The sequence below is a fragment of the Sturnus vulgaris genome, chromosome 7, assembly GCF_052056855.1.
Source record: "Sturnus vulgaris isolate bStuVul1 chromosome 7, bStuVul1.hap1, whole genome shotgun sequence".
NCBI lineage: Eukaryota > Metazoa > Chordata > Aves > Passeriformes > Sturnidae > Sturnus > Sturnus vulgaris.
The window spans coordinates 34,056,080-34,072,527 of record NC_142249.1 but is presented as its reverse complement, the minus strand read 5'-3'; the positions used below and the strand labels follow the sequence as shown (position 1 = coordinate 34,072,527).

The window sequence follows — 16,448 nt, the reverse complement described above, 5'->3', positions numbered from 1 at the left end:
TTATGGAGTTATTAGTAAATACATTATGGGAGTCTTCCAGAATTAAATTGAATGGTTCATTATCACATATAGTTGTAAGGATATTTCAGGGCAGAAACATTTTAGAAGTAGGTATTGTATAGGTCATAACCATGTGCTGTTATGGAGAGATTCACTCCTACACAGGGAAACCATTGAAATGGGAAGGGAGCAGGGAAAAGGAAAGAAGTTCTGTTAGTTAACCACAAAAAGCAACATTCAGATTCTCAACTTGTGCCAAGTTGTGTCTGGTGTAGGACCTTTGAAGATGTCAAACTGCTTCCCTGATTTTTAGGGCATCTAGGAACTTGATGTAAGATTGAATAAATTCAATGAATAAATTCAATGAAAAAATAATTTTCTTCTTTTAGGGATCCTGTAAGGTGCTTGGTAATATTTCCCAAGTCCTGTTCAGGCTAATCTGATATAAAGATAGGGATAACAGTTGTAAAATTTACTCCTAAAAGTTTCATTCTATAGAAAAATTCACCACCTACTATGCACTATTAATGCCACAAAAAGACTGGGAGTCTTCCCTCAGATACGAGACTGTATTTCATGCAATTATTGTTTCCCCCTTGCTACCTCCGTTTCATGTATACAGTTGTTTTCTTCAGTGACAAACATAATTTAATATTTTGCTTCAGTCCTTTGTCCAGAATGCAATTAGTTTTTTTCCTCTTTAAAGTGGGATTGTGAGGAAGCTGGAGGTGTGTACAATAGAGCCCAAGAAGCTTGGAGACACAAACTGATTGCCCTCCTGCTTGTGTCACCTGCTGTCATGGTAGATCCTGTTTTACTTGTGCACATGATTTTGCCCCTCAGTAAGAGTAAACATTTGTTAAATTAAAAAAAAAAATAAAAAGGTAAATATATTAGACTCAGAACACACTTGAAGTCCCCATTTCTATTTATCATTCTGGTATCCAAATGTGAACATATCTGTTTTACTAGAAGTCAAATATGAAAGCCAAAGGAATCTGTGCATGCTGGTTTGTTCAGGTATGTTCTGCTCACACAGCAGCAGGCTGGGTGAAGCCACAGTGCACTCCTTTCTCCTGCCTCTCCAAGTGCAGCTTTGCAGCTGGTGCTGCTCAGCATCTTTGATCTACTAAGGAGGCTTTTGAATGTATAATTAAAAGCCTGTTGTCAAAGAGTAATGAGATCTCTATCAGTAATAGATTAAAAGCCTAATTATATTCAAGCTAAGCCCCTTGTTTTAAAGGGGGGTCTGAGTTTTTTTCCAGACAAGCTCACTGCACTGTTGCACATAACTCAGCTGGACTGTGAGAGCTGCCAGCTGCCAGCAGAGGAGAAGGGAAGGAAATAGCTGGGTTGGGTGACAGACTGCAACAGGTCTTCTCTTAACATCCCCAGCCTGACAGCCCAGCAGGATCCTGGGGGGAGGGAGGCAAATCCTCCATACCACGAGCCCAGGGAGCCTCGTGTGCTCAGGCAGGATTGTTAAAGGACAGGCAGTTTGGCTGATATTATGAGCTGTTTGTTAAAAAATAAACAGAAACATACTGATAATGAGAGGGACCTCCCTTTTATCCAGAAGTCCTGTTATAAAATACTTGTTATTTTATAATTTTGAAGTGGGCTTTAGGTGCACTCTAATATTACAGAACTTATTTTTTTTTCCTTTGGCAGTAGGACTGGATTATTTTGCAAAAATGTGTGTCATCTGAAATTATTTGTTGTTGGAAAATACTGGCTTCTGTTGGAATGCAGTTCTTGTTTCTAAGCTGGCTGGAAAGTACACAGTTCGTGTGTATTTGCAAGCATATGTTTCACAGTTGGTAAAGTTTGTGTATATATGCAAAAATTTCCCAGGGGAACATCACACTGAAGGACTGAGCCATCCCATTTGTAGGAACACAGATGCTGGACATTCGGGGATTTTTCTCCATCCTTTAGTATTGGCACTGTCATGCAGTACAAATTCAGCATTTGAATGAACTGTATATATGTTTTTTTTTTTCTAAAGTCTAATCTGAAATATCAATAATCCGAATATTGTGTTTTCAATTATTTTGCTTAGGGAATATTATATCACCATGGTGAAATGGATAAGCAACACCAAGGCTGTGGTGAGGTGGTTAAACAGAGCTCAGAATATCTCCATCCTTACAGTTTGTGAAACCACAACTGGAGCTTGTACCAGGGTAAGTTTGGGGTTTTTGTTGGTTTTTTTTTTTCCCAAGATATCTTTTCAAGGTTTCTTCTGCATTTTGTTTTCCTATTCAGAAAATGATATTTGGAAATCAGTTTGCAGATGCAGTAGTTGCAAGCTGAATATAATTAGTCAACAGGGAGGAAATGGATGTGAGAAAATTCCGAATGTGGTGAAATGAGTTCATGCAATTAGCAACTTTGAGTGACATTTTTAGAATTACTAAGCTTTGTTCATTCATTAGCTTTTTGGAAGCTGCAGTTGCTGAACATCATGTATTTGGGATATAGCTAGAGCAGTGACAAGCTTGTCCTCTGACAGATATTTTCAGCTGACTGGTTTCTCTTCTTTCCCCCTGCAGAGTTTAGTTTTAGATCTTTCTGTCTCTCACAGCTTACATACACTTAAGGAAAAGGTGTAGAATTCTCATAACTCCTTCAAATTTGATTGCAGAATTAAATAATTTTAGGAAAAAAATCAATTGATTGAAAGGCAACGGGAATATTTAGTTTTTGAATGTAAGCCAAACTGAAATACATTTTTCTCTTTGAATCCAGACACATTCCACCCCTGGACCCAGACTTTGACTTCTGACACTCCTGCATTACATCTCCCCATTTTCACAGTCAATCTTGCATCTTGAATGTATTTGGCTGCTTTCCCATTCTGAGTCACAATCTCTTCCCAGAACCAGCTAAAAGTATAAATATTTTCTATATGTGCTGATATCAGTACTAACAGATGCTCCAAAGCAGAGGGTATAATTTGGCAGTGAAAATGTTTAGAGTGATTAATGTTGGCCTCTGAGTCAAAAGGCTCCCATCAGTGTCTGCTACTGAAGTCAGTCATATCAGAAGTGTTAGAGGTTATTTCCAAGCTCGTCTTCTTCTTTTGCTGCATACTACAGGGTGCCTTTTCCTCACTCAGAAGCTGTGAATGAATCCCCAAAGTGTAGATTAAGATTGTGACCATGGAGATTTGGTTGCTTTTCACCTGGTTCCTATGAGCTTTTTGTCTTTTTGTTAAGAAAGTTGGTCCTGAGCCACTGCAGCTGCTTCTGAGAGGGAAACCTTTATGTGCTCCAGGGCCAGTTGGACTTGTTGGAAGTAGGTATCCAGGGAGCTGTAACCCAGGACATAATGTTAGAGAGAGACTGAGGAGTCCCACTCCAGAATACCTGGAGTGCAGCAAAGGACATTTGAGGGGAGTGAGGAAGGATGGTGATGCAGTGTCACCATTGTGAGCACAGCCCAGGCCTGGCTCATCCTGGAGGGTTCCTACACTGCACCCTCTGGGATAAGGTGGTGCTCTTGAAATCACTAATGGATGAGGAAAGGCTAAATATTGTGAGAATTTAGCATTGTATCACACCATTTGATTTCAGCTGTAAACATTTTTTTCCTCCCTAGGATGTTGCACACATCTTCAGTTTCTAAAAGCAGTGTATAGAACCAACTGCTGCAATAGCTAGATTTATAGATAGATTTTAATTTTTCAGGCCATATATGTACAGATTCTTCTATAGCTAATAAATGTTCATTACTTCACTGTGACTATGACAATTTGCATCAGTTAATGTATGTTATTTTTTTTCCAGCAACGTGTGCATGATATTTGGTTGTTTTGTTGGGTTTTTTTTTCAGATGTAAATGTGTGAAATGTTGTGAAATATGAGTATGAGCAATAAAACTTATTAATTTCTTTTAGTTATTTTTCTCATCAATAATGCCACATTAAAACCCATTAAAGCACAGGATTGTGATTTGAAAAAGTCTCACAATTTGAGCTTGATACTGGCTGTATGCCCATTGTTGATGAAGGACCTAAAATATCCAGTTGTCAGATGATGTCTAGAGGTAAAAAACAAATAGAACTGTCTGTGTAAAGCTTCTTCATAGCTGATCAGAAAGGACTGAAATGGCAGTCTTAGTTCCCCTTGGTGTTCTATCAAAAACTCTGAATAAAGCAGCTGACTTTGTAATTAAATTATCATTTGTTTCAATGCAGGTGCTAGCAAAAAGATGAGGAGATTGTAGCACAGTAGAAAAAAACCCCATTAAATAGCTAGAGACCTTTTGCTGAATGTGGGAAATATTTTTTTATCTATAGCTATTCCATAAAAGCAATTTCTTCCCTTTTTTTTCCTTTTAGAAATATGAAATGCAGTCAGATCTGTGGCTTCCTAAACAGGTACAGTATAAATGCTATTTCTGGGCGCATAATGCTTAATTGCTTCATTGTCATTTTTATTTAACTGTGTGTTATTTTATAAGCTAATAAAATCCTGAGACCTGTGAGGGGTTTGGAGGCAATTTTCCCTTCAGTTTCTGGTCTGCCTGGATTCAGTTCAGTAAGCATTTAGATGAACAGCTGATTAACTACCTAAGTCTGGGATGGTGGAAGACAGACCAGATGAATCCCATTCCAGGCATGTCCTACTTACTGTGATTTGTTTCTGATTTGAAAATGATCTCACCAAATTAAAGCGGAAGGAGTTCAAAGATTAGAGGTCGTATGGGCTATAATTGGAATGAGAAAGTAAAATATTTCTAAATTCATACCCAGAACAATATGTTTAACTAATATGTCAGCCAATTATTCCACTTTCATAGCTTCAGAAGAACTGTCCAATAACTGGATGAAACACATTCTATTTAAACCACATTTCAGGCTTCATTTTGCAATGTGCAAATGAGAAATCATTTCAACAAAAAAAGCCTATGCTTTTATAGCAAGACATTTTCCTTTAATATTTCTGTGCAAAACTAGACATGGAGAGATGATATCACATCAGGCTACAATTTGTGGTAAAACCCTGGTTTAGAATACCACCTCAATGTGCTTATTTTTCCATACAACTTTATCAAAATCAGTGGGCGTTAAACATGGCCTCAGTGAGTTCAAACCATTGAAACTTTTGTTCTTCTCCTCAGCAGCAGGAGTTATCTCTGTCATTATTTGTATGCCTGTAAAGGACACTGTCCTGGAAAGTCCCCCTGCCTTAGGAATGAGATTATCTGAGCTTTCATTGTGAGGGAGAGTTGTGCAAGGGCTTTAGGACAGGATTGCACATGGCATGAACTATATTCAGCTTTAGCCACCACATTTTTGTTACACTTAGCAGAATATACTTAAAACCCAGGGATATTTTCTCCAGCTGGCTTCTGAGCACAGCAAAAGCAAGGAGGCAAAGAAATGTAGGCTGATCTTTTGTGAAGAAGTGTAATGGAAAGTGTGCCACACTAACACAAGGTTCCATCTGCAGAATGAAGAGCCCGTTTTCTCCAAGGATGGCAGTAAATTCTTCATGACCGTGCCAGTGAAGCAGGGTGGCCGTGGCGAGTTCCACCACATAGCCATGTTCATTGTGCAGGTAAGGCTCTGATCAGGCTGCTGATGACATCCTCCTGGCTATCTGGGCTTTTCCTGTGGCCCAGGCAAAGGCCTGAACTTCAGTTTAATCAGAACACTTGTGTCATGGTCATATGTCCTGTCCAGGTTGTCTCTCAATGCAGTGGGATGTATTTATAACTTCTTCCAGAATAAACTCTAATTTTACCTTCTCTGAAATACATGCATATTTTTAAATAACAACTTTAAATATCTGTTCAGAATCTGCTCTTACAGAACAGTAAAGGGAGGTAATACCCAACTTAAAGTTTGTGTGAAAGTTAGGACACTTTTATTACCCTTTGTAACATTTTTCATCAGCTTCCATTTCCCAGGGTCATTACTTTTTCCAAAGAAGAATCTGAAAGAAGATAAATTTGCAGAGTGACTTTGAAGGTCACTGGTATGAAGTTGAGATGAACTAATAAAGGAAATTATGCCCTGGAACGGAACACTCCAAGGCATCTATTTAAATCATCAGAGCATTAATCCAGGTGCTTTAGCAGAGCCATATGACATAGGAGGGATTACCAAGATACCCAAAACATCAAAATAGCAGATTTGTGCCAGGCAGCTCTGTTATCTGCCTTTATGACAGTGTTCTGGTATGAACGTTATTAAGTCTGAAATATGTTCACAGTGCACTGCAGACAGAACAAGAACAAAAGAACTTTAATGACAGTTTAACCTGAAGAAACAAGAACAAAGATACTCATTCACTAGAGTAAATATATCGGGAAAGAGTCAGTGAAGATAAAAGGGATCACAGACATGTCAAATTCTATTTCCCAAAGAAAACAGTAACTCGGATGACAGTCTGGTAAAGGTGTATTGGTATTGTAACCTCCCAAAAATTCACACAGGAGCAAAACCATTTAGGCAATCAAGTCTTATTTTGGTATCTTTCACAGTATGAATAAGTACCTTTAGAATACATGAAATAATAATGATCTGGATCTGAAAGTCCACTTGCAACATTCCCAAGGATTTTACAGATACAATCAAGTTTCCTTAACCTTCTAGACTCTGACATTTCTTGCTACTAAAAAGCCCAGGAAACTTGGTCCTAATTCAGGAAAATATTTAAGCAAAGATCAAGCCCACTCCTATTCAGTAAGGTAATTAAATACATGCCTACTTTTAAACACATCTTTTAATTCCAGCAGAATAATGTTTAAAGTCAAGTCTATGTTCCACAATTTAGTATTCTGTCCCTTTTAGGCAGAATCAGAGCCCTGGGTTCTGCACAGCTCCAAGACTAAAAAATACTTCTATTTTGCCTGCCATCAGCATGAATAAACAAATCTGAATGGTATCACCAATGACAAATTTGGCTTTAAGCATGCAGCTGCTCCTGAGAAAAAGGAAATGTGATATCCCATGTACCAGCTATTATTCATCAGTAAGCAACATTCTGCGTGGTAATGGGGCTGATACAGAGCAGTAAAGGGCAGGAAATATGTTTATATGATGTGTTTTACACACTGCATTAATCTGATTGTCCATTATTTCTAAAGCAAACATAGAGGCATAAAAAGTATATTAACCGTTGCACATAAAGTCCTTTGTCACATTAGATGTTTGTCACACCTTGTGAGAGCCACAGCAGCACAGCAGGTGCCCTGCAGAATTTAAAGCAGTCAGCAGATCACCAGCACCCAGATTGTCACAGCATTTATGTGATGGAAAAGGATAACCCTGGAATTTGGCACGGGGATTCTCATTCCTTCTCTGTGTGTGCCACTCAGTAGAGACATCAGCCCATTGGCAGAAAGCAGCTTTCATGTGCAGGAAAGTTAAAACAGAGCCAATGTGGACTTGCAGGGATAAAGAAGCAAATTTTAATGGCTTTTAATTTATCACTAACACTGATTTCTCAATCTTACAACAACTGCTGGTCTTTCTCAGACTGCATTTCTTTGGCTGCACTTCAGGAAAGCACGTGTCAATGACACAAAGCACGTTGGCAGAGGCATCTAATTAAATCTTTATGCAGGGAGAAGTTACTGTTTGAAAGGTTACTGTCTATCATAGATTATTTACTGTCTGAATGTAGAGGGCTGGATGTGTGGGTTATTGTTTTCAAATGCTTTTAGTAACTTATGAAATATTTAAAAGAAACTAATCTCAAAATGGGATTGAATCATGTCTTATGTATCTAGACATTACTTTCATGGAGTTTTGCAACTCTAGAAATTCTCCTTTTTTTCCAACCACAAAATAAGAATTATAAAGTAACTTTAATGGATCATGGCAATAACTTTCTGCAAGCTTCATAAATTATGTATTATGGCTGTAACCTTGAAAAATAACCATGTTTATTAGCGTTTGGCTGTGCTTTTTATTGCTGTTTCTTGTTAGATTCTGTGATCTTAATATTTGAATATCTATTTCAATAGTTGCAGCTTCTCTCTCTCTAGAGAAGGGATAGTCACTGACAATAAATCACTAATATGTATTTTAATCATTCCTGGAGACTGAACTGAATATGAGAATCTTCCTGAACAGGGAGCCCTCATCATAAACATATGTAGAACACCTAGTACAATATCCTGATTTCATTTGGTACTTGTAAGGCTTCTCATAGAGCTGCTACCTCATTCTTTCCTTGTGGATCTGTTTGGAAACAGATCAGTTCCAAGGGGCTTGGTTCTGCCTTGCCACTCCCAACATGTCTCAGGGTATCTTTGAGCATTTGCTTTTTCTTAGTTGTTGCTGCTGTTAATGTGGAGATCAGGGCACAGTTCAGAAATACATGGATTAAAATAAAAAGGCCAACCTTTTTGCCTTTGTGATGTTTTGTACCCAATGAGTATCACCTCTGAAATGTCACCTCTTTTCTTTGTGAAGTTTGTCTTAAATTTGAAAATTAAGAATACGTATATCTAGGCCAAGCATAATAAACCTAATACAGAAAAATTCACTTAAAGTACATCCAAACTGTGAAGGTTGAAGTTTTAATCTTCAGTAGCCTGAGTCACAATTTTACCTTTTGCACTAGGAAACACCCTCAGATGATCTTCTTAGGTTTTGTTGTTTTTAACCTGTGTCTGATGAAGTCTTCCACAACCTGCAGCCAAAATAGCTTTGCCTGCATTGCATCCTGACTTCTATTGTTTGTTGACATGGGGGCAAATGAAAGAAAAATAGATTATTTTAATGACTTTGAAAGGCTTAGAGATGGGAGGGAAAGGGTAAGTGAAGTTCAGGCCTGTCAAAATAAGAGGTTTGTGGTTTAAAGATGTTATGTTGCATATTAAAGTTTAAAAAGCTGTAATCAGTAATGACATGTGCAGGCAATCCTGCTAAGCAAAGAAGAATGTAGCAAGGTGAAAGTTAATGTCTTCCATCTCTCAACAGGCTAAAAGTGAACAAATCAGTGTGAGACACCTGACATCGGGGAACTGGGAAGTTATCAAAATCCTGGCATATGATGAAAATACTCAAAATATGTAAGCACTGTTCCCTTTTTTAAATAAAAATATTCGAGTTATTAAAGTTGAATCCATTTAACTCAAAATTAAACAGCAATATTTCTTTCATTTTGGAGCATGACCATAACTTTGGCACACCTGAGTACATAAGGTGCAGTTGTAAGACAATTCATCTGCCATTCTTTCCCTAAATGCTTTTTTATGTAGAGGGAAAGAATCACACCGTGATATCACTTGACTCTGTATTTTTCAGAATAAAAGGAATCAACACACAGTGCAGCAGTAATAACATTTTGGTAACTTCTTTCCTGGAATCCAGATAAGAAGTCATAGTAAATTTTTAGTACTTGATAAAACATCACACCTTTACTGCATGAGGTCTCAGAGACCTTTTGGGGATCTGATCCAATTTCATAAATTTAAATTATTTGTAGAGTTTATCAGAGCTCCTGATTCTCACCCACAAAGAAATCTTTCCACAGCCCGTTTTAGTGACAGAGTGAAAGGAAATGCAATGTGTATTTGCTGCTTTTGGGGAGGAGGTTAGAAATAACACAAAATGTCTGAAGGCTTCACCTGGCTTCTGTGGATCTTGCTTAATTTTCACTTTAATCTGTCCATGGCAAAAAATACACAAGCATGTCTAATTCTCATTTGCTTCAAAATAAATAATATTTCAACAATAACTTTTTTGAGGCTGCAATAAGTCCCATCTTTTCCACTGGTACTGGAGAAAGCTCTTTTTTTACAAGTCTTTCTATGGGTTTCGAAAATATATCCATAGAGAATTTCCTGTTACTTCTGCAAGGTCCAGGGGTAGAAGTGAGGTCTGGATGCACTCAGGCTGCAGAGAGGTGACAGATGTCACATGGGCTGTCTCAGCCACTTGAGGGAATTGCCTTGCCCTCCTTCTGCCTGCTCAGCAGAAACTTTTGGGAGTCTGATCAAGGAAACACCAAGGGCTTGTCTTGGCGTTCTTGCAAAGTCTCTTTCCACCCATGCAAAGTAGACAGAAAAAAAGTTGGTTTACAGCTCAAAAAGGCTCTCAGATCTCATAAGACTTACTGTAATAGATGACATATTTTCATTGTGACCTTTATCTAATATTTGGATTTATATTGCAAACTTTTGGAGTGAAACAGAAACTTTCTCTTTGTATTTTTAATATGCAGAGACGTGTCCTGGTTACTATTGGAGCTCCTGGGCACGACAGGAATTAAAACCGTGAAATCCTGTATTCATCACTGTTTTAACAGGAAATTGTATAGCTTCTGAAATAACTAATCTGTATATTGAATCTAAGTTTAATCTTGGAACTTGGGTTGATATATAAGTATTTGATCTTCATGGGTATTTGCAAATTTTTAATTTTTAAAATGCTACTTACGGTGTCTCTCACTTTTCTTAGCACTACCCAAATCAGTTTACCAAACTGAATGTAACTTTTTTCCTCTGTTAAAACAGTTATTTCCTAAGCACTGAAGAGTCCCCAAGAGGAAGACAGCTGCACAGGTAAGAGGCACATGGGGCTGTGTTATCAGCTTTCATAAGACAGCTATCATAAGTGCTATGATGTTTGGGTAATGATTTACATTGTGTAAAAATTAGTATGCTTTAGCTGTAACAAGAAAAGAACCACAGCTTTTCAAAATTAAAATTGTCATTTTCTAAAAAAATTGAAAAGTTTCTAACACAAAATGTTTTTAACACATCTTCACCAGTCCTTTATAAGCATCTAAAAGTTAAACCTAAATACAAGCATTTAACATGACTGTGTTTTAAAAGTAATCAAAGTTTTCTAAATAAAAATATTTATACGGTTTAACCACATAACTTAGGGGGCAAATCACCTCATTTTCAGTGCTTAGATCTGAGGTTAGTGAGGTTTTCATGGTTTCCTACTAATGCTAATGTTACTCCCAGCTACTGCTAATGTTACTCCTAATAATGCTAATGTTACTGTGAGGTACTGCAGTGCCAGTGTGCTTTGGGCAGCTTTTGGATCCTGTCCACATAGCCAAGTTTACTTTATTGTATTTTTTTCCAATGTAAAATGTTCCTGATCATTTTCTTCCCCCAGTGTATCAACAGTGGGGTCATTGAATCGTCAGTGTCTCTCATGTAACTTCTTGAAGGACCAGTGCACATACTTCAGTGCAAAGTTCAGCCCCATGAACAGGCATTTTCTCCTGCACTGTAAAGGTAAGGGAAATGCACAGGATGCAGTGCTGTTTGCTTCTGAATTAATGTATTCCCTTGAGAAGGGCATTAGGCTTGGAGTCTAACACTGAGCTCAGCAGTGGATTATTCAAAGTTCTGTACAGAGCCTCTTCTAAGATTGCAAGTAAATACGTTCTGTGAAATAGCTAAATTATGAGTGATGTCAGAAAGCTGCTCCAATCCTGACTCTTCTGTCCAAGCAAAGGACATCCACTTATATTCACCTTAAATAGAAATCCTTCATCAAAAAATTCGGCATTTTCGTGATGGTACTACAATTTTTAACAGTTTGTTATTTTATATATGGGGATTGATCTTGTGTGACTATACCTAGTTAAAAAATGTGGGCCTGTGTTGTCTAGCAGTGTTTGTACACGTGTATGTGCATTCTATCTACTCACCCCCATAATTATGTGTATGGGTGTATCTACCAAAAAACAGCTGTGGTTTAATCCCCAGAGACAGATCCTCTATATCAGTGCAACTCACAGTGTTTTACTCTTAGCTGCATTCCAGTATCACTAAATGGCACCAGTTGGCTTCAGAATTTCTGCATAGATGAAAAATTAAAACCATCTCACAGAGAGAAATTTATAACCTACACACAGGAAATAAACACTGATATATAAGTAGTAAAAAAGGTTCAGAAAAGCATGAGACAGTGAATAATAAAGTACATAGGTAGACCTGTTGCCCTTGAAACTTGCAAAATTTTACACCACCCCTTCAGTATTTTTTCATAGCTAGAATCAGAGTGCAAAGAGTAGAGGACAATTCATCTGAAATACATATGAATAGCTCATTTTATATTCATGCTTTTTCTCCGTTTCTTTCACAATTCTCCTTTTTTTCCCCTGCACAAAAATAAAATACCTGCTGACTTGAGCATTGAAAGTATCCAAACAAAGAAGCTATGAATATATATTCGCTAAAATAAGGGGTTTGTTTTTGGTTTTGTTGTTTTGGGGTTTTTTTGTGGAAATGCACCTACAGTACATAGCTGACTAGAAGAATATAGAAACTGTGTGGTTTATACATGGTTAAATCTGCAGCAGAAGTGATGGAGCTAATCTGAGTGGTCCTTCTCTGAGTAATGAGCTCCTCATACTTTAAGCAGAGTTTTCCCTTGTGCTTGATGTAATCCCCATGGGGTAAGTCTCAGATTCTTGCAAGAGAGAAGTTTGATAGATTGGGAAGAGCTTTTTGCCCTGAATCAGCAATGTGCTGGGGTCCAAAAGCATCTTGTTACTATTTTAGCAAAGTATATTCAGCCTGTAATTTTTAATGTGCTTCTTTGATATAAAATTGTGGATGCCAGTAGGGGGTTGTGCATGTGATTACTCACAAGCTCATGACTTTCAGTGACTTTGGCAGTTCTCTGAGCTGGGAAGGCTGTAGATCATCCTCCCAGGATTAAACCTACACTCCACTGAGCTGTACATGTTGGTCAGGGGTGCTAAACCACTGTCATTAATTTTTCCTACCTCTAACATTAATGTAGAGTTAGTGCTGGCTGGGAGTTATTCAGGGGCTCTGTGTTTCCTCAGAGCTTGGCAGGTACGGCAGCAGCGTGGCCCCATGGAGTGCCAGGGCCCTGGGCTGGGCTGGGCATTTGGCAGTATCAAAGTTGATGGCAAGGTCACTGTAGAACTGGCATCAAAACTCTTCTGCTTGTGAGGGTGTGAGGCAAACTGCTTCGAGGAAACAAATGGAACATCTACTGTGTGCATACACTCTCATTTTCCCACTGCAAAAAGCCTTCACTGGATTGTTACAAAAGCAATTTGCCCAGAAAAACCCTTGGGGGACTCTGGACTGGTTCAATCTGTATGAGTTTCAATTCTTCAACATCCTGTTTACCCACAAGCACCTTTATTAGGATAGTTTTTCCTTCTTAGTTTCCCTCAGCCAGGAGATCTCTCTCAGCTGTATCCATCTCCAGAGACTCTCCTGAGTGAGGAGTTATTTCTTGCCTGGTAGATGGAGGACTGGCTCCTCAGCCTCTGAGTTTTGGCAATCACATCCTTTTGCACGTACTTTCCACATAGCTTGTGGATTTTTCCTTTGGCACTTCACAAACACTAGCAAGGTATTTTTTTCTCTCCACTCAAATAAGATGGTTTAGAAAGGGAGTTATTTTTTCTCCCCTTTTATACAGCTGTGGGTTTGTGATTAGTGATAGGAGGTCAGTGGGAAATCCAAGTGCTGTGATTTGTTCTGATGCACTGTAACACAGTGGCTGTGACACAAATTTGTCCTTTTTTTCCCTCTGATCAGCGTTTAATCTACTGCAATCTCCCTTTTTTCAAAATGTCATCATCCTTCCATCTTTGAGTATGACAAATAGAGATAGGCTGGAAAATGCTGTTGCTTTCCCGCTCAGAAATGGTCTTTCTTAAATAACAATTGAAAACAAAATGACAAATTCAGAAGAAGTAAAAAGAGCTGGAAATAAAAACAAACTAAACAAAAGAGACATCTGAAGAAGTTATCTTCTTAGAGTGCTAAGGCAGAAAGCTGTGATTTGTCAACAATCTACCTGTAAGATTTTTGTCAATCGTCCCCCTTGAGGGAGAGAATGAAACTGATAAAAATCTTCAGTGAAGGCTGTGAATGTCATCATTCTATTTATTTCAGGTATTCACATTTCCCTAGGCTCATGCCATAATTAATTGAGAGAGACAACCTCTCAAAACACATAAATTAAGCTCTGTGTCTGAACTCTCAAAGGGAATTGGTTTTTTTTCTCAAAAAGAGAGTTGTAACTCCTAATTTCAAAGGGGCCATGCCTTCATCTACCATGAGGTCCTCAGGGACTTCAGCTATTCTGCATTGTTCTTCCTTGCCCAATAGTGACTGAAAGCTTGTAATTTAAGCACTGAGGTAAAACAGAGATTCTCATGTGTAAATTCCATGTTGGGGGTAGGGACACAAGATTTTCTTTTGACTGGTGGGGATCTCCAGAGCAGGGACAGCAGACTTAGCCACTTCTGAGTATTCTGAATGCTTGGTCATGCCTGTTCCACATCCCACCTTGGGTATTTGCACAGTAGATGTTGGCATGAGGAATTATGCCTGATTTTTAGTTTCTTAGTGGTACCGTGAAAATAAAGTATGTGAAATAGGATTAGACTACATCACACCTGGATTTAACTGTGATGTTGTTGGTTTTGCAGAGTTGGTATACCAAGGAAGCTTCTTAAAGAGATAATTATGTGAAATATATTTTCTGACACCTCTATAGCTTTTCCATAGAGAAAATAAGTGGATATTATCATTAATTCGTTTCACAGTCAACCTAAAGTTTCTGAATGTCAAACTGCTATATTTTAAACAGTACCATTAAGTGCATCCATAATTTTTTATTCGTCACTTAAAACTAAAACATGGATATTATTTAAAAAAAAAAAAGGAATGCTCCTTCTGGGTGTAGGGTCTGGGCTGCTGAACCGGCAGAAGGCAGTGACTGTTTCACACCTTGTTGGTCCTGTAGCCCAGCCTGTGTCACTTCTGAAAAGTACCAGTGGAGTTCCTGCTGTGTTTGAAGGGAATTGTGTGTATGGAGCTTCCAGGATCCTGTTTTGTGTGGTAACTGGTGCTCCCATTCTTTGTCACTGAATTGCAGAGTACAAACGACCTCACCTTTCCTCTTTTTTTCTTCTCTCTTCAAAACAGGACCAGGTGTTCCAGTTGTAAGTGTGCACAGGACAAATAATACTGAAAGTGAGTATACCTTATGAAATAAGTAAGTTTTGTAATCATTCCTGATTTCTTTGGGGAGTGTGGGAGGGGGGAAAGTAGGCATATGAAAATATGCAAGTACATGAAATCTAATTCATATAAAGTGCTATTAATTACCTTTTAGCAACATCCACATCAGCAAATGGTAAGGAAAGCAGTTAATCAAATGACTAAAGCTTTTCCAGATTTTTAGATATCTTTTGGACTAAATGCATGTGACTCATCTTCTGTTTATATTTGAGTAAATTAGATGACAGGTTGGTCTTCATCCTTTTCACTTCCTATGTAGATCATGCTGCCATTGCAATACACCTCCTGTGTTTTTAAAGATGTTTTTAAAGTTACAATCCAATTATGTTGAAGTCAGGTACAGTCCTTGGATGATTGATCATAAAAGCTGACCTACATATGGTGATTTAGTCCTTCTCTTCTATTTCTCAAATCAGAACAACTCCACTGACATTGTCAAATCCAATAATAAAGGCTTTTTAGGAGGGCATTCTATACCTCTGTTTGTCAAGTTTGACTCATTATTTTCTTGTATATTGATGCCAAATCTGTTACTGTTTCCTGGCTGCTGAGGTGCTTTTTAGTGGAAGACTGTCCTTCAGCACTTGAATTTTCCTGGTGGTGCAGCAGAGGGAACAACTCTGCCACCTCCAGCTGCACAGTGACTCCACTAGCATGGAGGTGTGGATTATAGGAATGGGGGACAACTTTTCATTCAAAAGCACTAAACCAACCCTTAAATATTCTCATTTCATTAATTGGATTATCCCCAGGATTTTTCCCAGAATCTGGAAATCCTGAGCTGTACCTGTCGGCATCCCCTTTGTCCTGGGCCAGTCACTGTTCAGTGGAGCTAATATTGCATGTTGAAGTACTATCCTAATAAACAGTGCCATGCTATGATATCTGCACTTCAGTTTTCTTTTTATTTTTTGTTTTCCTTTTTTTTTTCTTTTAATGCCATTCTTTGTGTTTGAAAAGCCCAGTGCCACAGCACACCCAGGGCAGGGAGTTTTATCCAGCTCAGTAAAGGGTAACTATTGCTCAAATAAATGTGTTTCAGACTTCTGTGGAGCTTCTCAGTTCTGTGAAGGGAGGCTTTTGCTCTTTATTACCTGCATCTAAAGTATTATGGAGTGTGAATTACTGAAATAGAGATTTATGTGCAGCACCTTGGAGTAAAATAAAGCAAGGCAGGATAGAGGAACGTTGTTTGTTGTAACAACAAAAAGCCAGATAATAAGAGAGATTATTTACCATTAGTGTTTCAGTGCAAGATTAGATTATCCTCTTCAGTTCATAAAGGAATGATTAAGGATTATTTCAATTATTTTATCCTCAGACTATAATTATAACATTTTGGTTGACTGCCCAGAACAAGCATTCTCTTCAGATTATCTATTTTGGCCCTAAGTGAATAGTTTATTATTTAATTAAAATAATCTAAATTTTGGAAGCAA

General features: G+C 38.1%; 1 protein-coding gene across 3 annotated transcripts in view; it reads left to right on the top strand.

Annotated features, from left to right (window-relative positions):
* The window catches only part of DPP10 (dipeptidyl peptidase like 10), a 428,896-nt gene that overhangs the window by 393,836 nt on the left and 18,612 nt on the right, over nucleotides 1–16,448 (top strand). For all 3 annotated transcript variants that reach the window (XM_014870838.2, XM_088168348.1, XM_088168347.1), the window contains exons 11-17: nucleotides 2,063–2,186; nucleotides 4,346–4,384; nucleotides 5,460–5,567; nucleotides 8,945–9,036; nucleotides 10,483–10,530; nucleotides 11,099–11,220; nucleotides 14,914–14,961. In XM_014870838.2, the coding sequence (XP_014726324.2) occupies nucleotides 2,063–2,186; nucleotides 4,346–4,384; nucleotides 5,460–5,567; nucleotides 8,945–9,036; nucleotides 10,483–10,530; nucleotides 11,099–11,220; nucleotides 14,914–14,961 (581 nt within the window). The remainder of the gene's footprint in view (nucleotides 1–2,062; nucleotides 2,187–4,345; nucleotides 4,385–5,459; nucleotides 5,568–8,944; nucleotides 9,037–10,482; nucleotides 10,531–11,098; nucleotides 11,221–14,913; nucleotides 14,962–16,448) is intronic.